At 40.4% G+C, this 23858-nt stretch overlaps 1 protein-coding gene across 2 annotated transcripts; it reads right to left on the bottom strand.

Moving 5' to 3' along the window:
* Positions 1–1725: 1725 nt before the first annotated feature.
* Positions 1726–7693, bottom strand: NXT2 (nuclear transport factor 2 like export factor 2). 2 transcript variants are annotated; one of them, XM_082865270.1, is made up of 4 exons: positions 7584–7693; positions 6544–6630; positions 4800–4944; positions 1726–3903 (listed from the first exon to the last, which is right to left on the bottom strand). In XM_082865270.1, exons 1-4 carry the CDS (start codon positions 7596–7598, stop codon positions 3722–3724), a joined length of 429 nt encoding a protein of 142 aa, XP_082721396.1. In that variant the 5' UTR covers positions 7599–7693; the 3' UTR covers positions 1726–3721. The 2 variants fall into 2 exon arrangements, with proteins under 2 accessions (XP_082721396.1, XP_082721397.1); XM_082865271.1 differs by lacking the exon at positions 7584–7693 and adding an exon at positions 7335–7412.
* Between the last annotated feature and the right edge of the window lie 16165 nt (positions 7694–23858).

Below are 23858 nucleotides of genomic sequence, written 5' to 3'. Positions count from 1 at the left end.
TGACCCTACCCGCCCCACCCACTAGAAAGTGGTGGTGAAAATATTATGCTTCCTCTATTTTCATGCTTTCCAAACTGCTGGTACAATCTATTAGGAAGTTGTAAAAATCAATTCGGCAGGCTATGAACAGCATTTTTAAAAATTAATAAAATGAAGTAGAAAATGGTAGAAACACATTGCAAGTAGTAAGCATGAGTTTTATATACTGGGTTGTGACATTTTACGCCTCTTACTGTGGGTTAGAGCAAAACTTTGAAAACCACGGATCTAGAGGGTATATATACTTCAACCCCAGCTGTAGTCTGTATCCTAAGACTCTCCATCTGACACATTATTCCAACAATATTCTACAGTTCCCTTTTCGCGCTCCTCTAGGAAGCAAGACTGATGTATAGAGCCCACTGATAGTCACCGAGCAATTTTTTGTATAGAAAGATGCATTTGACAAAGAAGGGCAAATATTTAATACAGCAGTTTGGTAGCAAGTGTTTTTTTTTTTGTTTTGCTTTGTTTTTGGTAGCAAGTGTTTTGATGAAATATTTTTATTGTAGAGACAACTGTTAAATAAAAAAGCTAAATATGCCCTACCATCTCCCCCTAAATATGTAAGATTATGTTAAAGCACATCCATGCTTATCTTTTCTATCCTGTATTAAATCAAATTATAACAAAAATCAGCAAATGAAGTCCCCTGCTAACAAATTTCCTACATTAGTAATTTCGGGCAAGTCAATCCAGCAACGTTCCAGAATAAAAGAACTCAGGGTACCTTCCTGGCTTTATTTGACTTCTTGCTCCTTGACCAAACACTGCATTTACCCTTTAACCTCATTGGGAGTATCTTTTTAGACACACTACATACATTCCTAGGAAATTTCCAAAAACTAGGAAAATGCTGATTCCAATTCACCAAAGCACTCACATGCTTAAATAAGGTCTGCAGCTCTTCCAGCCTTATGAGCTAGATATGAAATGCAAATAACTTGGTGACAGAGTTTGTCATGAGTCATTAGCCTCTTAAGCTTAGTCTTTTCCTTCCACTAATGCCTCCAAATTTACACGGAAGTAGATTCCTAACCATTTTTATCTAGGCAAAATTGATTACTGTATTTCATCAATCTAAGATGCCATCAATTGTAAGACTCATCAGTATTTTACGAACCACTGAGAAAAGAAAAAAGGCCAATTACAGTATGCTTTAGCATCAGTTTAAAATACACCAATTTCACGGATATTAAATTGTGAAAAATACGTGCCTCACTGAAGAGATGAAATACAGGAGCTGATTTTAAAGGCTGTTGCCTCTTCTCACTCCTCAAGTGTCTGTTGACATATTTTTAATGTAGAATTAAAGTTAATGGGACCATCTTTTTTTCTGAAAATGAACTTTTGGTTTCACTGCCTTCTGGATATAGTATTTTGGCTAGTTTTTCAAGGTTGAAATTTCCAACATTTTACCAAAAACGTCCTGTTACTTCAAACAGGTGATCTCAGGAATGTGAATATTTGGTAGGAAAAGAGGAAGAACGAGGTAGACTAGAGAAAAGACAAAGTCCAAGTTGTCAACCATTGTTTTCAACATTCTAACTTAAAATTTTTTTAAAAACGTTATATTGTAAAAAGGAACAACCAACTGTTCTGGAGCCTTAAAAAAATCAAGAGACCTTAAGCCAGGCTTGAGAAAACTCTAACAAGGCAAATTTTATTTTTTCAAGTTATAAAAATATGTCCATGTCAAAAATACAGTCTAGTCCATATAAGAGTAGTTCCAGCCATTTAAAAGTTATACAGAATTTGGAAAAAGCAGTTAATATACAAGTCTTAAAACACTGACTTCATAAACAGTACACAACCACTCATTTCAGTTATTGCTTGTTATACGCAGCTTTTACTTGAAACTCTTCCTCTTAAGGGAAAGGGCAATATTTGGGCAATCTGATTGTTGCTGCTAAAGCTGTGGTTTTAAAAAGCCAATCCAAAATTAGAGTAAACTTACTTTGAGTAGAATATAATATGTAAAGTTTAGTCAGTACTACAAGAAGGTAGGAAGGTGTGGTCTAAATTTCAGTTCCATCCCCTTCTACTTAATTCTATTTTGCTAATATATCAGAAATGCAATGTGTAGTTTGCGACGAGTAAATGAATCACCAATTTTCAAATTAAATGACAAGAAACATTAACTTTGAGTTGCAATGTAGAAACAAAGCTGGCACATCTAGTGTAAAAACATGAAAACAATAAATTCAAGAATGGAGGAACACTGAAAGCTTAACCAAAAACCAAAGCTAGATTTCTTTCTCTTTAGATGTTGAGACATAAAATGAATCAACTGGTTCTTTTGAAGTTTATGGGCTTATGAAGATCTGCTGTTCTGTTTTCTCTAAAAAGACAAAGTGTTAGCCACGTAACAGGAACATGTTTTATAACAGATCTATTTGCTCAATGCCATATGGAAGAACAAATCATGAGATTAAATAATTTTAACTTTAAGTAGTAAAAAGACCATGCAGTTGACAGTGTAAACACAGAGAACAAATCACTCACTTTGGGGGTGGGTAGTACATAGGAGACTTTTGGCCTGAAGTTCACATGGAAGACTTAGAAGTTAAGGGTCCCAAAGAGGGAGTGATGGCTTTGTTTCCAACTTTCCTGTCAGACCCTGTTGGAGGGTCAGGCTTATTGCTGACATTTTACCCCCATAAGTTCTTGAACAAACTGAGACATATACTAGTGATAAGTGTGAGGTGAACTGGAAAAATCTTTAAAAATAATTCTTAGAACAAAAGTGGCCTTCATGACCATTTGGTTAGGATACTTATTAATGACTTAAATCCTAAAATTAGGCTACATTTTTAGGAGGTAGAAACAAGTACCAAAAGTGTACCACTTGGCCACCCCGCCTTGCTTTTGCCCAACCTCGGATCTCTACACTTCTCACTTCTCATTCTCCCATTAAAGCTCTTAGTACTACTACGATTCACTATCTAAAGTTATAGACCTGGAGCTGCCAAGAAAAAGCTTTCTTAAGAAGTTTTGCTTTTAAGCCACTGAGTGTATCTAACACTCAGGTATCAATCGAGAACATTTTACACCTCTCTAGAAGATTAATTCACTTAAGAAAACATGCCAACATAAAAAAAAAAACACCTACATTACTTAACATAAAAAGACTACTAAACATCTCTACATGCCATTCTAGTATGTCAGAGTACTTATGTAAACCTAAATTAGTAATGTGTTCATTGAACTGATTTGAAAAAGCCTCATATTTAAACTGCATTACCAGTGTTTACCAAAAATAGGTACATGTTGTACTACAAAATTAGCCTAATAACAAAAAAAAAAAAAACCACTCCACTTCCTCCCAGAGAGTTACATTGTGCTGATATCCCATAGACAGTACTATAAAGGGATTTCATTTTTGCAATACACTGGGCTCACAGTGAGTATATTAGTACAGAGACCATGGGTTTAATGTTACTGTAAGAATGTCATTAATGAAACATATATAAGGCATGTAGAAAACTAACATTAAAGCTCTTAAGGGCAATGATCTAAACTGGCAGCTGCTAGAAAAGGTGCCGCTAGGAATAAAAAATATTAAAGAAATTTAATTTCAGCACATACTAGTTTTTAATGGTTCCACAATGCAATGAACTACTACTTATAAGTTTCTACTGCTGGAACTAATGGACCAAAAGAGAATGGACTTTTGTCCCCTTTAACTACTTTCCCAATCTTGAAAACGGAAGCAGTCGCTTGCAATCTTCCACACGATATTGTCAGCAGTAGACTGAGCAGTCAGCAGGAAGTTCTGGTTGAAGTAGTGTTGTCTGTTTCCATCAAACTTCACAGTCCCACTGGTCACCACAAGAACTGTAGCCTGGGCCTGAGTAGCTTGCTCTTCACCCACACAAAAAAAGAGAAGAGGTTGGATTCTCTCTCTAAGTAAGCAGATTTTCAGGTTTAAACTACACTGCCTAAAATTTAACACTAAAAAAAGTTTCATAAACTTTCTTTTCTTTGCACATTATCTTGAGCATGTGCACCCAAAGCCAGAGAACTCAATAATCATTTCAAAGATATTAACATTATTTTCAGTCCAGAAAGATTTTGGGTGCTCTAAAGTTTAAAAATAAAAAGCTTATATCTAGAATAGGACCATTTGGTTGCTGTATTTATTAATATTTCATTGGGTTTCTAAAAGAGTTTTGTCGTATTTTGCTTCTTAAGCTTTCTTTTCAAGAACCATAAAGGAAAAAAAAAAAATCACACTCAACTACTACTTAAGATGCTTAGGACCCCACCTAGAGGTTAATCTTATAAACTGCATCAATCTACTACCTTGAATCAAATTCTGTCTTGCCAAAAGTCATCCTTTCACATAACAGAGTGAATTTCTGTGAAATTTTAATAGGTTGTAAGATAATAAAACACATTAATCAGAGATAAGGTATAATTTTTCTCTGGAGACATTTCAAGGTACAGAAGGCAACAATTTATTTAGGGAAAATAGTCGTTCCTCTCCATTAACAAAAATCATATTAAGGCTCAATTTGTCACATGACTTTTACTACGCCATAATCACTCAATCCACCAAAACCTACTAGTGGTCCTCTGGAGAGAGATACATCTAAAGGAAGACCAAAAGTTTGATTTGACAGCTAAATTCTTCATATTTAATTTGCTCAAAAAAGTAATTATTTCTACCACTGAAAGTCGCTAGCTGCTTTTGGTGTTAAAGTTCACTGCTCACTAAAGGAAAACAAAGGAAGTATCTTAAAAGACCATGATCTTACCATGAACTGGCTGGCAATCTAGCATATTGACCTGAAACTCACTAGAAGGCAACACGTCAAAAAACTTAGTTAGGGCTTCCAGCCCTGTTACAACATTTCCATTCCATACTAAAGTGGCCTTGTCCAGATACAGCCTGGTTAGTGCCTAAAAAGAAAGAAAAAAGGAAAAAAGGGAAAGTTTTTTGTTTCTGGGTATTTTATAGAAATGGATTGAAAGGTTACAGGTAGTATCTAAACGTTTTTATTGTTCTTCCTCCATCTCTCCTTCCCTTGCCCCCTCTCATGGGAAGACAGTGTCAACAAGGTATGTGCCTTATAACGTTGGCTTTAAATAGACATTATCCTGCTTTTAATAAACTAGGCAGCTAGCTAAATACTTTTTTTTTCATATTTCACCTTACCCACACTGAGAAAACTGTGTATCAAACTGGAAGAGTTTTTTTTTTTAAGTTTTGCTCTCTGTATTAAAATAAATTAAATGATCACAGGCTTCAAGCCCATGCAGCCCCGAACCAGTTTTAATCTCCCTCCCTTTTCTAATTCTGTGAATTAACAAACTTGTCAATCAGGCCCTACCTGTACACTTCAATCCTAGTGTTTATATACATGTGAGTTATTTAATGTTTGAACCATTTCATGTTGTATGTGTTAGGAAGCATTCGTTCCTTTCACCACTATGGAAATAGCATATTTAGTTCAAAAGAATCAGGAGTACTTGCTAAAGCAGAGTCTTTGATAAGTCAAGTAAGTTAAAGCTCAAATAAGGCAGAATTCAACAGTTAACTTTTTAGTCCCAGGAGTCAGTCACAGGAATTTAGTGTGTCACAGGACACATTTGCTTAGCTCTAAAATTTAACTTTGATTAATTTAAAGGGCCAACACACATCTGGACTCTGGAAATGAACTATGTTTCCTTTTTTGGGGGGCTACTTTGTCTTTGAAGGCACCAAGGCACAATAAGCGTCCATTGTCACATCGCTTGCCCCTGTCCCTTGTCATCAAACGTCAGTATCAAGAACTTTTTAATCTTCTGCCTTAACAAAATAGTTTTTAGAGATACTAACTTCTGTACCTACAGCATAGACAAAGTTCTCTAAATCATAGTCCTATTCCGATAAGAGACCTAGGCAAGACTCTCCAGCACATACTGAAATAGTTACTTAGAAGATGTGGCTCAGGGATAAATCACAATGAAAAAAGCTGATGAAGTCAGAACTTGCTCTGCTGAAGACTAAAAGTATCCAAGCCATGCAGATTCTGTTTGTGAGTGCCAGCTACAGCTGTGAGCTTTAATTGAAAATTATCAATTAATATATGAATTTAAAGGGGCAAATCAGGGAACAGTCCCTGTAATGCAGACCCCCTTCACTAGCATGAATACTATTTTAACCATATTGGTTATACAATGGAAGAAACAAAATGTAACATATTTAAGTAAATATACATTGGGTCCCATGATAAGTGCAGTAGTTAAATTAATTCCCATTTACCACCCTAAAAATAAAATGAGGTTAAGAGAGGTTAGCAACTTGCCCAAGGTCACAGAGCTTGGCAAACACAAAGCTGGGGTATGATTCCAGAGTCCACACTTCCATAATGCCATACCAACCCCTCCTTAAGCAATGTGCTTTTAAAGAACACAGCTATCACTTATGCAAGTCAGATGAATGGCTGGATCAGGAAAAAAAAAAAGAAGAAAGAAAGAACTGGTATTTAATAAAGAGTAGTAGTCTATAACACTCACCTGTCTTCTCTTGTCCATTGTCTCATAGTAAATATTGACAAATTCCTCAGCAGCTTTGCATGCCTGATCTACATAAATTTTAAAATCCTACAAGAAAAATTTCATTAAAGTGTACATTACTACCCCTCCAACCCCTCACAAACACAAAATCACCAACAAAAGCTGATGATTTATTTCAATCACTTTGCAGCTCCATACACAGTCCACATTTTTCCACATAAATTTGGACATTTTTAACGTTAGGGCTCAAGTTTCCAATTTTCATTATTTTTAAGAATGTATCTTTAGGAAATATTCATCCTTGATTAGTAAATTTCACTTTTTTTCTTACTTTAAATATAAATTTATAATCTTTGCGTGGCAACTGGTACTTCAGGCTCCCAGTATTTTACAAAACATTTACCTTAATAAAAATTATGCAGTCTGAACCTTAAAAAAAAAAAAGAGAGAGAGACGGGGCGGGCGGGGGGCGGGCGCGGACTGCCATTGAATAAATTAGGAAACAAGCGAGAAGTTATTCAAAAGTAGTTGAGTGGGAAAAAAATAGAATAAGTTCAATGAACTTGTTTGAAAAGCTAGGTACCTAGGAAACGTCCTCACATTACGTAAAAATTCACCGGCGTTTGTAAAGGATTTTAAAACCGAAGCAAATAAATGCTGTTGCGGTTTTCTCCTTCAGGAAGATTTACCAGCCCAGCCTATTATCTGAATTAAGAACTAGTTTCGTTTCTGTCTCAGGCAACTTAAAGTTATTTAGATCGAGAAAAGATTACAAGCCATAAGCAACAGACCCCAACATTCCGGACTCTCGCTATTTCCCATCTCAGGGTCCTTTCCAGGATCGGAAAAGCGACTGCACGGCCCTGGAGGTGGGCGGTCGGGGGGCTAGTGGGGGCTGCAGAGAGCGGGCCCCGCCCCCGGCGCCTGGCGGGCTAGACCCTGATTCGCCGCTTGACCACGTGACAAGCAGCCAGCCCGCCCCAGAACCCCTCCCCTCAGCCGCCCGCGCCCGGGCACCCTGCCGCGGCCGGGGCACTCACCATGGGCCTGGCCATCGGGGTGGTGCCAGCAGCCTCTTCCGCCGGATTCCCTGAGTCCCGTCGTGTCCTGCTCTCTTGCCTGCGGGATGATCAAATACTTAGGAAGACAGAGAAACCCGCCAAACCCACAGAATTCTCTGCCCGCCCATTCTCTCCCGGAAGCAACTCGGTCCGCTGTTAAAAGGACCCCGATGTACCAACCTTAAGTTCAATTCTGTTCAGTTCCGACCATACCCTCCCATCCGCCTTATGTATTCACTCGTTTGATACTTATTAACTTCGTTTGGAAGAAAAAAACACTCTGCTTTTGCAGCTGGACAATTTTAACAAAAGTATCCATTTCTCCAACATGCCCAAGGGCAGCAAAAAAAAAAGACCTATTTAAGGCGTCCAATGGGGAGACTCCTTTGCTCCAGGAGGTGGGGCCAGGGCTAGGTGAACACCAGCGAGGAACGCTAGACCTGCCTGACCTGTAGCTAACCGGAAAAAAGGGTGAAGCTTGGGGAAAAGCGTGCAACCGTACTGCACATGCCCGGTAGACAAACTGCTTGGAGTTCTGGAGCCTTCTGGAAAAATCAAGCTTCACCGAATTAAACCCCAGCGTCTCAGTAGTAGTCCTAAAATCAGTCACTATTTTGATTTGGCACTATTCTGTGGAAAAGGTTCGTTTAGTTCTATTCTGAAAGGTCTTGCAGACCTCAAATGAAGATTAGTCTCTAGGGCCATTCACCACCTCCCACAACGCACCCTCTAAAAATATTTAAAATGTTACCGAGTGGTGACCGCAAGCAAGGTAGTTTTCTAAGCACTTGAACCCCATATTCACTTCTTACAATAACGCTATGAGGTAATCATCTGTGTTATACAATTAAGACACAGAGTGATTAAGTAACCTGCTTAGGGTCACAAACTGACTGGGATTCAAGCTCAAGCAATTTACCACTTCAACCGGACTCGACTCCCCAGTGTCCTTCAAAACCGCTCATCTCAAAGTCCCCAACAAACCCGATATCTCGACAGTCTTACCGCCCATGGCTGGTGTGTGGCTGCTCATAAGCATCACCACTGCCTCCTTGGTGTCTTTCTCTGTCTCCTTGGTGTCTTTCTCTGTCTCCTTGAGACGACGAGCTGCTGCTGGATTTTCTCATACTTGAACCTGAACTTTCCGCGTCGGCCTCTCCTCAGTTTCCTCAGGCTCTAACGGCTGCAACTTCCCAGCATGCCCTGCGCCCCGCCCTGAGCCCCGTTTATGGCGTCACTTCCGGTGGCGAGTTCCGCTTGAAACCGCACTCTTCTGAGGGGGTCTCAATCGTTACTTGTTTGCTACTGAGTCTCAATACATCGCCAGCACCACCCTCAACCTCCTCTCTGGGCTCCAATTCTAAGTGTTGAATTTCCCTAAGCATGAACACCGGAACGCACTACAGGCTTCTCAAACTCGGGGAGTCCAAAATTTAAACGCATTATTTCCTCTGCACTTCTAATCTTCTGTATTCTTTCAGTCATCTATGCTTGAATTCTTGGAATATTTTTTTTGGTGTCTTCCCCCGCCATCACCATAATTCATTCCTTCATTCAACAAATACTTATTGAACGCACACTATGGGTCAGGCATTGTGCAAGGTTCTGGATATACAGTGGTGAGCAAAATAGACATGATCTATATACCCTCATGAAGCTCACAATGTAATTGGGAGTCATAGACAAAAAACAAAACAATGAATTACAAAGGAGTTCCAAGTAACTTGCCCAATTCTGCCCATTCTTTTTTTTTTTTTTTTTTTTTTCTGCAGTACGCGGGTCTCTCACCGTTGTGGCCCCTCCCGTTGCAGAGCACAGGCTCCGGACGCGCAGGCTCAGCGGCCATGGCTCACGGGCCCAGCCGCTCCGCGGCACGTGGGATCCTCCGGGACCGCGGCATGAACCCGTGTCCCCTGCATTGGCAGGCGGACTCTCAACCACTGCGCCACCAGGGAAGCCCTCTGCCCATTCATTTTTTTTTTTTTTTTCCGGTACGCGGGCCTCTCACTGCCGTGGCCTTTCCCGTTGCGGAGCACAGGTTCCGGACGCGCAGGCTCAGCGGCCATGGCTCACGGGCCCAGCCGCTCCGCGGCACGTGGGATCTTCCCGGACCAGGGCACGAACCCGTGTCCCCTGCATTGGCAGGCAGACTCTCAACCACTGCGTCACCAGGTAAGCCCTCTGCCCATTCTTCTTCTTCTTTTTTTTTTTTTTGCGGTACGCGGGCCTCTCACTGTCGTGGCCTCTCCCGTTGCGGAGCACAGGCTCCGGACGCGCAGGCTCAGCGGCCATGGCTCACGGGCCCAGCCGCTCCGCGGCACGTGGGATCCTCCGGGACCGGGGCATGAATCCCTGTGCCCTGCATCGGCAGGCGGACTCCCAACCACTGCGCCACCAGGGAAGCCCCCTGCCCATTCTCGAAAGAAATTCTCTCTCTCTCACTCCGCTCTTTCTCTCTCTCCTCTGTACACAAAGTTTGACTTTGATTGCTCTATTCTGATTTTTCCAAAATTCTCCTAATCTTCTAAAGACCTATCTTGGTCTGGTCTGAGTTTACCCTTCCAGACTTCTCTCCCATTATTCACCAACATTGGCAAAGTTAACTGCTGTTAAACTGCTGTTTACCAAAAGTGACTCATGTTTATTGCTTTATATAGGTAATTGCCTTTCTTGATTGAGAGCTTAGAATGTGTCTGGATTTATTATGATTTCATTCAATCCTCACAACCCCTGGAGAGGGAAATATTATCTACATTTTTAAGAATTTAAACTGAAGTTCACAGAGGTTAAGTTGGCCAAGGTGACGCAGCTAGTGGAGCTGGGATTTTAACTCACAGCTGTCTGATCCCAGAATCTCTGTTCTTAGACACTTTGCTATTCATGCATTTGCTTATACTATGTTTGTTTTGGAATGTTTATTCTTTCCATTTACAACTGCCTTTCAGGGACCAGGGCAGGTACAGCTTCCTCCATGAAGCCTTCCCTCATTTCATGTCCCCAGAACCCCAGGAGATGTGACCTGTCCTTTGGCTATGAGGAGTGGCTGTTGGTGTGGGGCAATAGTGCTGGGGGCTAGAGGAGCATTGGGAACACTGAAAAGGGACAACTGAGCTAGAGGTAAAGAGAAGGCTTAGAATTTTGCACTGAATGTTTGCACAGAATTTTGTGCACTTTTATTGATGTGCTACAAGGATGGGAGGTTGGGTAAACTGATAACATGAAACCAAGCAGGACCCTGAGGGGCTTTCCTGGGGACAAAACATCCTATGTCTCTTGCCTCTTGTTTGTAGAAAAGCTTTAGCATCCTAGGCCTTCCCTGAGTTATTTTTTTTTAATATTTATTTGGCCACATCGGGTCTTAGTTGCAACACGTGGGCTTCTCTCTAGTTGTGGCATGTGGGTTTTCTCACTCTAGTTGTGGCATGAGGGCTCCAGGGCATGTGGGCTCTGTAGTTGTGGCACATGGGCTCCAGAGCGCATGGGCTCTGTAGTTTGCGGTAGGCAGGCTCTCTCGCCGAGGTGTGCGAGCTCACTATTTGTAGCGCATGGGCTTAGTTGCCCTGCAGCATGTGGGATCTTCGTTCCCCGACCAGGGATCGAATCTGCATCCCCTGCATTGGAAGGCGGATTCTTTACCACTGGACCACCGGGAAGTCCCCCTTCCCTGTGTTCTAAAGAACAAATTTAATCAGAGAAATAAAGAAACAAAGGAAAACAGTCAGGTAAGACAAAATAATAAGAATGTAGCCATAAAACAAAGTCAGAGACCTTTAGTTCCTCCTTAGGGGCTATAGATAATATCCTTAGTTGTTTTGCAGATACTAAAACCCCCATCAGGTAGAAGAAGTTAACTGCTGACCACCAACATGTAGACCCCAGACCAGTTGGAACCAGAAGTTTAATGATGTTGGTGTTGACTTCCAAAATACCACCGAGTTACCTCACCACCAACCAATCAGAAGAACGTCCATGAGCTGATCAGGCACCCTGAGACCCTCTCCCTTACCTTGCCTTTAAAAACCCTTCCCTGAAAGCTGTCTGGCAGTTTGGGCCTTTTGAGCATGAGCTACCCATTCCTGCTTGACCCTGCAGTAAACACTGTACTTTCCTTCACCACAACCTGGTGTCAGTAGATTGACTTTGCTGCATGTCGGGCAAATGGACCCATGTTTGGTTTGGTAACAAACACAAAACGCGCTGTTGGGCTCTAGTTGGTCAGAGCAATGAATTTAAACCATATGAAAACTATGTTTGGGGGGCAAATGGGAACCAGGTGAATAAAACACAGAATTGGTCTTCACTAAATAACTGCACATGTGCAAAAAGTGGGGCGAGTGATTAGGAAGAGGTGTGAAAGGGCTTTTCTTGGAACATAGAATGGCATCTTGGTTAAATAAATTGTTGTTGGCACCAGTTGGGTTTAGATCCTGGCCATGCCACTGAGCAGCTCTGTGACCTTGGCCAAATTACTTAACCTCAGTCTCCCAATCTATAAAATGGAAATAATAATGTTAATACATATTTCATAACATTGTTGTGGGAATTAGATGAGTCAGTGCCTGGTGTACAGTCCCTGCTTGAGGAATATTATTTTCCTACCCATGGCAGAGATTATGCGGCCAGCCCCCTATTTGAGAGTACGAAGTTGGGACAGATTAGATAAATTTTGGTGTGTTGAGAGGCATCAGTACAGTTCAGGAGATGGTTGGGGGGTCTGGAAGAGCAGACTGTAGGAGCAATAAATTGGGTTGATTAGGATTGCTGTGGCTATTCTGTGCAGCCATTTCTCCTGGTCAAGTGTAGACCTAATGGAAATAAACCTCTTTGGAGTTACCAATATCCCTATCTCAACCTTCGCCTTGCTCTTGACTTGAGAAGGACTAGTCTAGACCAGTCAGTGAAGTGATGTGAGCAGTCAGTCTCTTCTTCTCAGGTCTCTAACTGGCAACCAGACTGTTCACATTAAGTCTCCTGCTCTACCGGCTAAGTTAGCCAGGTACCTTTGGCCTGTTCACATCAAGTAGTGCTTTTAAAAACAACTTTATCGAGATACAATGCATATCGACCATTTAAGGTATAGAATTTGGTGGTTTTTAGTATATTCACAGAATTGTACAAGCATCGCCACGAAATTTTAGAACATTTTCAATGCCCTGAAAAGAAATCACTTTCCCATTAGCAGTCATTTCCCATTCCTCTTTCACCCTAGCTCCTGGCACCACCAATGTACTTTTTATTTCAATAGATTTGCCTATTCTGGACATTTTGTATAAATGTGGTTCTTTGTGTCTCAGCATAATGTTTTCAAAGTTCATCCATGTTGTAGCATGTATCAGTACTCCATTCCTTTTAATTGCAGAATAATATTCCACTGTTTGGCTATAACATATTTTATTTATTCATTAATCCATTGATGGGCATTTGGGTGGTTTCCATTTTTTGGATATTATGAATAATTCTTCCATAAACATTTTGTGTGGACATGTTTTCAGTTCTCTTGGGTATATACCTAGGAGTGGACTTTCTGGATCATATTGTAATTTATATGTTAGAAAACTAAATTCAACTCAGTAAAATTTTGAAGATCTTGCTGGCTTTATTCAACAATTCATGAATTGTGCAGCATCTAATCTAGCAGATAGAAACAAATTCTGAAGAGCTATATGAAATGTAAGACTTTTATAGTCAGAAGGGAGCAGGAATAAGGAAGTTATACTAGGTAAAAAAACGAGTTGGTTATTGCAAGGTTAGTTTCCTTTAGGGATGGTTGAGGTCTGTCAGGCAGATTACCTAACTAGTGATGATCAGGTGATTCTTGATTGATTGGTATAATATTCCATTTTTGGGAGAGCCCAAACTGTAATTAAGTCTTGGTATGGTGACATGAGGCTTAGCATAAGCAACTCCATTTTGGTCCTGTTGCCTCATTTTTAAACATAATGTTTAACGTTTTAAGGAACTGCCAGATTGTTTTCCACAGTGGCTGAATCATTTTATAATCCCGCCAGCAACGCATGAGGGTTCCAATTTCTCCACATCCTCACCAACACTTGTTATTGTCTATCTTTTTAATTATAGACATCCTAGTGAGCTCAAAGCGGTATCTCACTGTGGTTTTGATTTGCATCTCCCTGATGCCTAATGATGCTGAGCATCTTTTCATGAGCTTATTGGTCATTAGTATATCTTCTTTGGAATCTGTACATTCAGATCCTTTGTCTATTTTTAAAATTAGGTTATTTGTCTTTTTATTATTGAGTTTTAAGTATCTTTATATATTCTAGATACAAGTCCCTGATCATATATATGATTTGCAAACATTTGTTCTCATTCTGTGGATTGTCTTTTCACTACTGTGGAGCTGTAGAGAGGGGTATGGGAATAGGTGAGTAGGTCAAGTTAGAACACTACAAACCCTGCTGTCTTTATGGATGTTCAGCAGGTTTTCTTGAATAAGTATTCCTCAGATTTTGCAAGTGTTTGCTTAATTTCTAGAGTTCTGAAAAATTAATTTTGACAATTTTTGCTAGTGTTCTTATTGCTTTTATGGAGGGGTGGGTTTACAGAGGTCCTCACACTGGCATTCCAGAAACCCTGCCTAGATAGCCCTTATGCATATCTTTTTGACGACATTAATAATAAATAAATAAATAACAAAAGTCTGCCTTTTATTATTTATATATTTATACTCTTTACAAGGTTTTAAGTTCCTGTGGCTAACCTTATGTGTTTTTCATACATTAAACACTCACTCGTACCACAGGTATTGAGTAAAAACCTTACATGGAGTAGGTGGTAAAAAGTGAATGACCAAATGAAATTTCATTCTTTTTTATTATCCCCATTCTGAATCCATTCTGAAGGAAGTGAAGATGTGACCTAATTTCTTATAAAGGGAACTTTTTCTTCCTGTCATGATTGAAGTGAGAGAATAATCCATTTTCACCTCATTACTTTTCAGTTGCCTCCTTTATGGGATATTCACAAGTCTTATCTTCGGGAGAGAACAAGTCTTTCAACTCTGCTGGAAACTTTTTCTTCAAGTAATTATTTTCAGAAGCAAAACGTACAATAAGGCTTTTGTATTGGTTGAGCTCTCAGGTTTTGGGAAGTCCCACTATCATTCTGGCTCAAACAGTCTGAAAATTTCTTAGAAAAATGTGAATTATCATTGTCAAGACATCATAATGTAAGCTTCAGACAGGGGCATACGTTTAATTAACAAGATGAGAAACTAAGATCTGCAAGTTTTCTTATCTTACTTGGCTCTATCTGAGAAGTCTCCTTCATACTAAATACCTATGTTTTTTTTCTTACCTTCTCCCTGCCATCTAGTTCCAACCTTTTTTCTGCTCCCATGTATTCAGTAAAAATAAACAAAACAAAAAGTTCTCCCCCTGCCACAGAAAAAAGGAAAGGAAAGAAAATGTTGCTAGGGGCTTAATGCAGTCACTCAACTATTCTCTATTCTTTTTACCTTTAAGTATATGTTTTCCTGATATCAACATAGATCTACAAAAATTTTTGTTAGTATTTGCTTGACAAAACTTTTTCTCATTATTTTCTTTTTAACCTTTTGAGTCCTTATGTTGAGGTGTGTCTTTTGTAAATTGCATATAGCTGTATTTTTTTTTGGCTTGATAATCTGTCTTTTAAAATGATGTATATGTCCATGCCATTCTCTCACTTTGTCACAGCTTACCCTTCCTCCTCCCCATATCCTCAAGTCCACTACCAAACATAAAATAGCTAGCTAGTGGGAAGCAGCCGCATAGCACAGGGAGATCAGCTCGGTGGTTTGTGACCACCTAGAGGGGTGGGATAGGGAGGGTGGGAGGGAGGGAGACGCAAGAGGGAAGAGTCTCTTTTAAGCAGCATGTAGTTGCATTTTTTCTATAAAAGAAAAAGCAGTCTGATAATCTTTGTATTTTAATTGAAGTGTTTAGTCTATTTGCATTTAAAGTAGTTATTGAAGATAGTTGGGCTTATAGCTACCATCATGCTATTTGTTTTTTATTTGTTCTGTCTATTCTTTATTTAGTTTTTCTTTCTTGCCTTTTTATTATTAAAATATTTTTATTACTCTATTTTATCCTTTATTACTTTTTGGTTGTATATTCTTTTATAATTCCTTTCGTGGTTACCCTGCGGATTATAATATGCATCCTTGACTTATTCCAGTCCATCTTAAATTAGTATTTTTACCATCTGCTGAACACGTAAGAACCATATAACAGTTTCACTCCATTTATTGACCTCTCATCCTTTGCGCTATCTTTGTTATATATTTCATTTCTATGTATGTAAAAACCCTATGCGAGTTAATTTTTACGTTATGTATATTTTATCACAATACAAAACTCCCTACAAGACATTATCATTGTTTTGAACAGTTTGTGCTCTTTGTGCCTCCCTGAAGTTTCATGCTTCTATCTGTGATCATTTTCGTTCCACCTGAAGAGTCTCCTTTCATATTTCTTGTAGTGTGCATCTGCTGGCAAAAAATCAACTTTTGTTTGAAAATCTCTCTTGTTTATTGAGGTGAAATTCGTTTTTTTTTTTTTTTTTGCGGTACGCGGGCCTCTCACTGTTGTGGCCTCTCCCGTTGTGGAGCACAGGCTCCGGATGCACAGGCTCAGCGGCCATGGCTCACGGGCCCAGCCGCTTCGCGGCATGTGGGATCTTCCCAGACCGGGGCACGAACCTGTGTCCCCTGCGTCGGCAGGCGGACTCTCAACCACTGCGCCACCAGGGAAGCCCGAGGTGAAATTCTTTTAACACAAAATTAACTATTTAAAAGTGAGCAGTACGGTCACTAGTGTTAACAATACTGTATTATATTCTCAAAAGTTGCTATGAGAGGAGAGCTTTAATGTTTTCACCACCAGCACCACCACAACAAAACAGTAATTACATGAAGTAAAGGATGTGTTAGCTAACCTTATTGTGGTAAACATTTCACAATATACACCTGTATCGAGTCATCACATTGTACACTGTAAACTTATGCAATGTAATATGTCAATATATCTCAATAAAGCTGAGGGGAAAAGTGAACAATTCAGAGGCATTTAGTATATACACGATGTTGTGCAACCACCACTTCTATCAGATTTCAGAACATTTTCATCACTCCCAAAAGAAACCTTGTACCCATTAAGTCGTTACTCCTAATTTCCCCCTGTTCCTAGCCCCAGGTAACCACCAATCTGCTTTCTGTCTCTGTGGATTTACCTATTCTGGCTATTTCGTATCAATAAAATCATATAATATTATGCAGGACTTTTTGTGCTGACTTCTTTCACTCAGTATAATGTTTTTGAGGTTCATCCACGTTGTAGCTCTGCTTTTGCTGCATCCCATAAGTTTTGGTATGTTTTGTTTCAACCATATATGCATCCCGTATTTAAGGAGTGTAGCATATAAGGTCCTGCTTGTATTGTTTGCTTGTCAACATCTCCAAGCACTTTTAAAAATATGTATTTTGTGTAATTTTTATAATTATTTCCAGTGGGAAAGTTAGTCTGCTAAAAGCTACTCCCTTACTGCTGTAATTGGAAGTCTTTTTTCCCATCCAGCTTTTGACTTCAACTGAAGAGGTTAGTCTATTATGTTTATTATGGCTACTGGTATATTTGGATTTAATTATACATTCTAACCTCTCACTTTGATATTTCTCATTGTCCTGCTACTCTTGTTTCTCTTCCGCTACCTTACTTCTTGCTTCCATTTGGATTGATATTTTAAAATGTGTCTGTTTATCTCAACTACTTTTTCTATTTGGAAGTTATATGCTATGTTTTTATTCTTTTAGTGGTTACCTAGAAATGTTAACAAGCATATTTAATAAAGTTTAAAGTAGGGCTTCCCTGGTGGCGCAGTGGTTGAAAGTCTGCCTGCCGATGCAGGGGACACGGGTTCGTGCCCCGGTCCGGGAAGATCCCACATGCCGCGGAGCGGCTGGGCCCGTGAGCCATGGCCGCTGAGCCTGCGCTTCCGCAGCCTGTGCTCCGCAACGGGAGAGGCCACAACAGTGAGAGGCCCGCGTACAGCAAAAAAAAAAAAAAAAGTTTAAAGTAAATCAATGTATTTGCCATTCTCCCAAACAATGCAAGGACCACAGAACACTTTAACTCAGATTGCCCTGTTCTGACTTATAGGTATTTATTGACCAGAGTTTTTGTTCTGTATTTTGACCCCATAAATTAGACATTGTTTTATGCATTCACTGTTTATTTTGGCTTACTCATATATTTACCACTTTCTAAATTTATTAGATCAAAGGGAAGGAAATGTAAGTTTGGTCAAGGCAAATACATTGACAGAGGTGTACTCTCCCAGGATTCAGGATTGAATGTGATGGGACTCAAGTACTTGAGACTGACACACAATGGGAGAAAGGAGGACTATTTTTGGAACCCAGGTGATTCACTGAGTTTTTATTACACTCCTTTGCCCAGTTATATTGGACAAATGGAAACTGAAGCAACCCAATAATATAGATAATAGCATAACGAACTCACATCCTATAGACATAAAGAACTTGGTTTTCCCGTGAATTTAAGAACCTGGTCTAGCCTGGATGCTGGCAGAGGGAAAGGGGAATATAGAATGGGTGGTAGAAGAAGGCAGCTTTGATTATTATCTTAAGCAAACTACAAAAACCAGAGATTGCAGCTGCTATGTTTTATGTTATTTTTTTAACCCTATTTTGATCCCCACCACCCTATGTAAAAAGCAGTAGTGGTGACCATTGTTTTAGGTTTCACGTGGAAATTTGACTGGATTCACATCACCCTGTGGTCATACAGTAGCTGGTGGGACTTTGATCCTGTGCTTGTGAAACAAAATCTTCACCTAGATGAAGGATGATGAGTGGATACTGGGGGGCATGAGGAGTGGACTGTGTTGGATAGCTTCCACTTGCTCCTCCAGATGCACTCCTCTACTTTTCTTCACTCTGTGCTAATCCCTGGGAGGCTGACCTTTATGGATTACATCAACAGGATCCCTGTCCTTTAGTTAATTTCTAGTTAGATATGTCCATTGGAAGTCCATGGCAGGATATCCTAAAGAGATGGGGGAGTGAGGTTAGGCTATTTATTACTCCCAGCTCCTTCCTGTAGGATCACCTAGAGCTGGTTCTTTCAATCTACCAAAGGTCACAATTCTTTTCAGAGTGGTCCTTCTACATGAATCTTTGTGAGTTCTGGTAATCACTTCCCTCATTCCTTCCAATCTAGGGGTTTTAACAGCTCCAACGTATAATGTTATCCCTTGTGGTTTTGCCACACCCTTGCCTGTATCTTTGTAAACAATCCCTTTATTAAACCCTCCTTGAATTTTCCTATTTTGAGTGTGTCATCCATTTCGTATTGGAACCCTAATATGTCCCTTCTCCTTGTTTCCTCCCTCTCTCTGTCTTGTCCTTTTCCTTCTCCAATTCCCTTAATTGTAGGTATTTACTGTAATTTCAGCTATTTCCTGTAAGCAGATGACACCCACATCTACAGCTCAGTGTCATCCAGGCCTCAATCTCAAAGTCATATCTGACTCACAACTCTGTCCCACTCCTACTTCCACTGCTACCAAATCAGTTGCTATTACGTCTATTTTACTTCTTAAATGTTTCTTCCATCCACTCTCCCCTCTCTAGTCTCCTGGCTATTATAGTGTGCAGCATGGTGATGAAGAGCATAGACATTGGCCTCAGTCAGACCTGGGTTTGAATTCTATATCTGCCACTTTCTTGGATGAGTTCATTCCCTCATTCAGTAATTTTTTTTTTTTTTTTCGGTACGTGGGCCTCTCACTATTGTGGCCTCTCCCATTGCGGAGCACAGGCTCCGGACGCACAGGCTCAGCGGCCATGGCTCACGGGCCCAGCCGCTCCATGGCATGTGGGATCCTCCCGGACCAGGGCACGAACCCGTGTCCCCTGCATCGACAGGCGGACTCTCAACCACTGTGCCACCAGGGAAGCCCTCATTCAGTAACTATTTACTGAGCATCGACTTTGTGCCAGGTACTGTTCTAGCCCCTAGGGATTCAGCAATGAACAAGACTAACTCCTGCTTTCCTGAAGCTTACATTCCAGTGTGGGAGGCAGATTATAAATACATGAACAAAACAATAAATAAGATAATTTCAGATTGTACCCTGATGAAAACAAAACAGGGTAATGGAAAATAAGTGTCATAGGAGGAAGAAATCTTAAGAGTCATAAGGGAAGTGTGGCTAGAAAAGAGAAGAGGCTCTTGGACTAAGCTCTGGGGCATGCCAAGATTTGGAGGTTTGCAAAAAGAAGAGCAAATGTGTTTATGGTCTTTACTAAATGCCAGGCACTGTCCTAAGTGCATTATGTACAGTAATCCATTCAATCCTTGCCAGAACCCTAGAGGGTATCATTTTGATATCACCATCATTTTACTAAAAAGCAAACTGAGGCACAGAGAAGTTAAGTAACTTGCCCAAGGTCATATAGAAAGCAAATGGTAAAACTTGTATTTGGACTTACAGCAGGGGTAGGCTAATGTTTTATGTAAAAGGCCAGATAGTAAGTATTCTTAGGCTTTGTGGGCTATGCGTTCTCCATTGCCACTACTTATCCCTGCCATTGTATAGTGAAAGCATTCATAGAAAGTACATAATACAATGTGAGTGGATGTGTTCCAATAAAACTTCACTTATAAAGCCAAGCCTGGGGAGGGCTGGATTTGGCCCACAGGCCAGAGTTTGTCAACCCTTGGCCTACAGAATTAATTTGGCATTCAGGTCCCTACCTGCCTCTTTCAACCTTGCCTCCCACTTGCTCTCAGTTGTTGGTTCACAGACTGACCCCTGTACACAGAGGGCAAAAAGACATCAAAAAAGCGGCAGAGCACTCCAGATTGGTAGGTGACAGATTTAATGAGCAAGGGAACTTACATACTAGGCTTATCTTTGGGGCGGGGGCGGGGGGCGTCCGCAAGATGAGTAGATCTCTGCATCCATTCTCCAGAATCTTAAAAGTTTATATACAGGCCTTAACTGGGTTTAGTCACGTATACGCTCCAGATGGTCTCAACACATTATTATCTCAAGGCTGTGTCCTTGGGATAGCTTGTAGCATGGGGAAAGCGAGCAGAATGCACATTCCAAAGATAAGGGCGGGGGTGAGGAGCTTCCAGTTGCCCGAGTCCAGCTTGCAGGTCAACTGGTAGTCACATCCTCTCCATGACCTCCTCCAACACCAGTCATCCATTTAATACTCCAGCCAAACCAGATGACGCTCTGTTCTCTTTGTTTACACTAGTTCCTCTAGCTTAATTGCCCCCCTCTTCAAGCTGTCTGTTAAAGTCCTATGTATCTGTATTGATTAGGGTCCTTTGCAAGCATTAGAACTAACTTTGGCTGTGGTATAGACTGCAGGTGCTCATCAATATCAGTGTTCTTTTCTTTCTGGATGCCCATCTAGATTACATTTCCCAGCCCACCTTGCAGTGAAGTGTGGCCATGTAACTGAGTTCTGGCCAACAGAATATGAACAGAATTGACATGTGCTGTTTTCCATAAAATCCTCCCACATTTGATCCTGCCAGCTGAATGCAGAGGATGCCTATTTTAGTCAACTCAAGCTGCTATAACAAAATACCATAAACTGAGTGATGTAAACAACAGAAATTTATTTCTCACAGTTGTGGAGCTGGGAAGTCCAAGATCAAGGTGCTGGCTGATTCAGTTCCTGGTGAGGTCCCTCTTCCTGGTCTTCAGATGGCCACCTTCTTGCTCTATTCTCACATGGTGGAGAGAGATCATCTCTTTTGTGTCTCTTCTTATAAGGGCACTAATCCCATTCATGAGGGTTCCGCCTTCATGATCTAATTACCTCCCAAAGGCCCCAACTCCAAATACCATCACATTGAGGATTAGGGCTGGGCTTCAACACATGATTTTTGGGGGAAACACAACAATTCAGTCATAGCAACTCCTAAGACCTAGAGGAGAGCAGAACCAAAGAATGGAAGGAGCCTAGGTCCCTGAGTAGCATGGAGAATAGTCCTCCTGCTAACCCACTTTGGATTGGACATGATTAAGAAATAGACATTTTTTTAAGCCACAAAGATTTAGGAGTTTGTTTATTACTTACCTAAATGAATATACTGGCTAATCAAGGAATACACCTGGAAGGCAATGATTTAGCTCACAGAAGGAAAAAGTAAACAACCAGGTCTCAGAAACAAGGCATCTTGCAGGATCTAGATAGAGGGAACTAATGGACCACTTTTCTAGGCATACTGGCACTATGAATCAGCTCCAACTCTTTCCCATCTTTGCATTGCTCAGCTCAAAATTTAAATTCCTAAGAGGATCCAATTGATTTGGCTTGGACCTCATGCCCGCCTCTTGACCAGAGAAGCGCAGGATATATTGGTTGGCCGTCCTTCAAATGCTGCACACAGTGGGGGAAGGGAGTCTTCCAAAGGGAGTAACACAGCTGGCGCTTGTAATGTCCTGAAAAGTAGCAGTAAACATTAGTCTTTATGTGGTCCATGGAGAATTCTTAATTTCATTTATTGTATTTTTCAATTTCAGATTTTTCATTTGATTATTTTTTATAGGTTCTAGCTTTCAGGTGAAATTCACTATGTTGTCATTTCTTTTCTTGAGTATTTATAGTCCCTGTCATACAACTGCAGTAACTGGATCACTATGAGTCTGTTTCAATTGCTTGGTTTATTTTTCTCTTCTTGGGCTCATTTCTTGGTATGTCAGTTAACTTTTTACTGACTGCAAGACTTTGTGCCTGCAAAGGTATACAGGCTCTAGATGATCGTGTGTCCCTCCAAAGAGGTTTCCCCCCATTTTCTGCGAGGCAGCAGAAGGGCAAATTACCTTAATCCAATCAGCCACTGAAGTGACTTGAGGCTGTTTTACAGCACTTGCTAGACTCAGCCTACCTCTAGTTTGCCCCATTCCAAGGATATAGCTCTTTACGGGGTCCCAAATGAGAGCCAGGGGCTGGATGTTTCCTAGGGACCTTCCTCCGTGAGAAGTCCTGGACTCCGACCTTTATTTCCTCAGCTCTCTGAAACTTCCCCAAACTCCACTCTACTTTTTGGCCACTCTGCTTGACTTCTAATATTTTGCCCTGTGTAACTTAATTGGCAATTTCCTGAAAGGAAAAACCTGGGCTGAGTGTCACGCTCACTTTTCTGTGCTTCTCCTCCCTCCAGATTGTGGCCACTCAAATCCTAGTTGGCTTTGGCAGAACTTAAACCCCAATTTTTGTCGCTTCAGTCCTGTGATATTACCTAAAGCTCTGGTGGCCTCTCTGCCTCTTCAGAGTCACCCTCTACCCAGTGTCTGGGCCACGAATTGACAAATATCCTAAGGGAAAAACAACATGTAGGAAGTTGGGCTTGCTTTGATGAATTTCCCTTCTTTCTGGAATCTCCCTTCTCAAGTCCTGGTTCTCTGATATTTTCGAAAAGGATTTTGTTTTTTGGAATTTTACCTGATTTTTCTAGTTACTCTCAGCAACAACATTGGTCTGCTACAAGTTACTCCATCTTGAAGCAGAAGTCCCTTGTATGGTACAATATTTTAATAAGTATTGGGCCTCCAAGAAATTTCTTATATATTTACCTCATTTATCTGGCCCATAACTGAATTGGAAACCAGATGTTTACAACACCTTAAATATGTAATGTTTAATGATGGTGACAATGTTACAGTGTGTGTATCAGTCAGATTTTAGTGCAGGAAACAGAAGCCACTCTAAGAAGTTTAAGCAGGAAGAGATGTCCCTACCTCTTTATTACAGAAATAGAATTATACAACCTGTTGTATTGAATACATCATATATCATGACATACATACACATGTCAATACACACACAACATTTTTTTCAGTTTGGTCTAAAATATCTCATAGTGAGATGTACTGTATGAATTTAGCCATTCCCCTATTGATGGAAATTCAGGTTGTCACCAGGATTTATTTTTTTTGCCACTAAAAATAACACTGCAATAAATGTCTTTGTGGCAATGGACCCTGATGCTCTTATTTCTGTACAATAGAATTTTCCAAATAAGACTGCTGGGTCAAAGGGTACAAATATTTTAAAACCATAATAGCTAGTTAAACTACATTCCAGAAAGTCCATAACAATTTACAGCAACGAATTTAAAACAGAGAATTGAGTACTTACAGAATTGCTGGAAGGTCTAAAGGAGTAGAGTGTAGGCTGGATTTAAAAGAATAGTTACAAAA

Source organism: Leucopleurus acutus (genome assembly GCF_964270905.1).
Source record: "Leucopleurus acutus genome assembly, chromosome: X".
Taxonomy (NCBI): Eukaryota; Metazoa; Chordata; class Mammalia; order Artiodactyla; family Delphinidae; genus Leucopleurus; species Leucopleurus acutus.
Note: the sequence above shows the minus strand (reverse complement) of the source record. Positions and strands in the feature narration are given on the sequence as shown.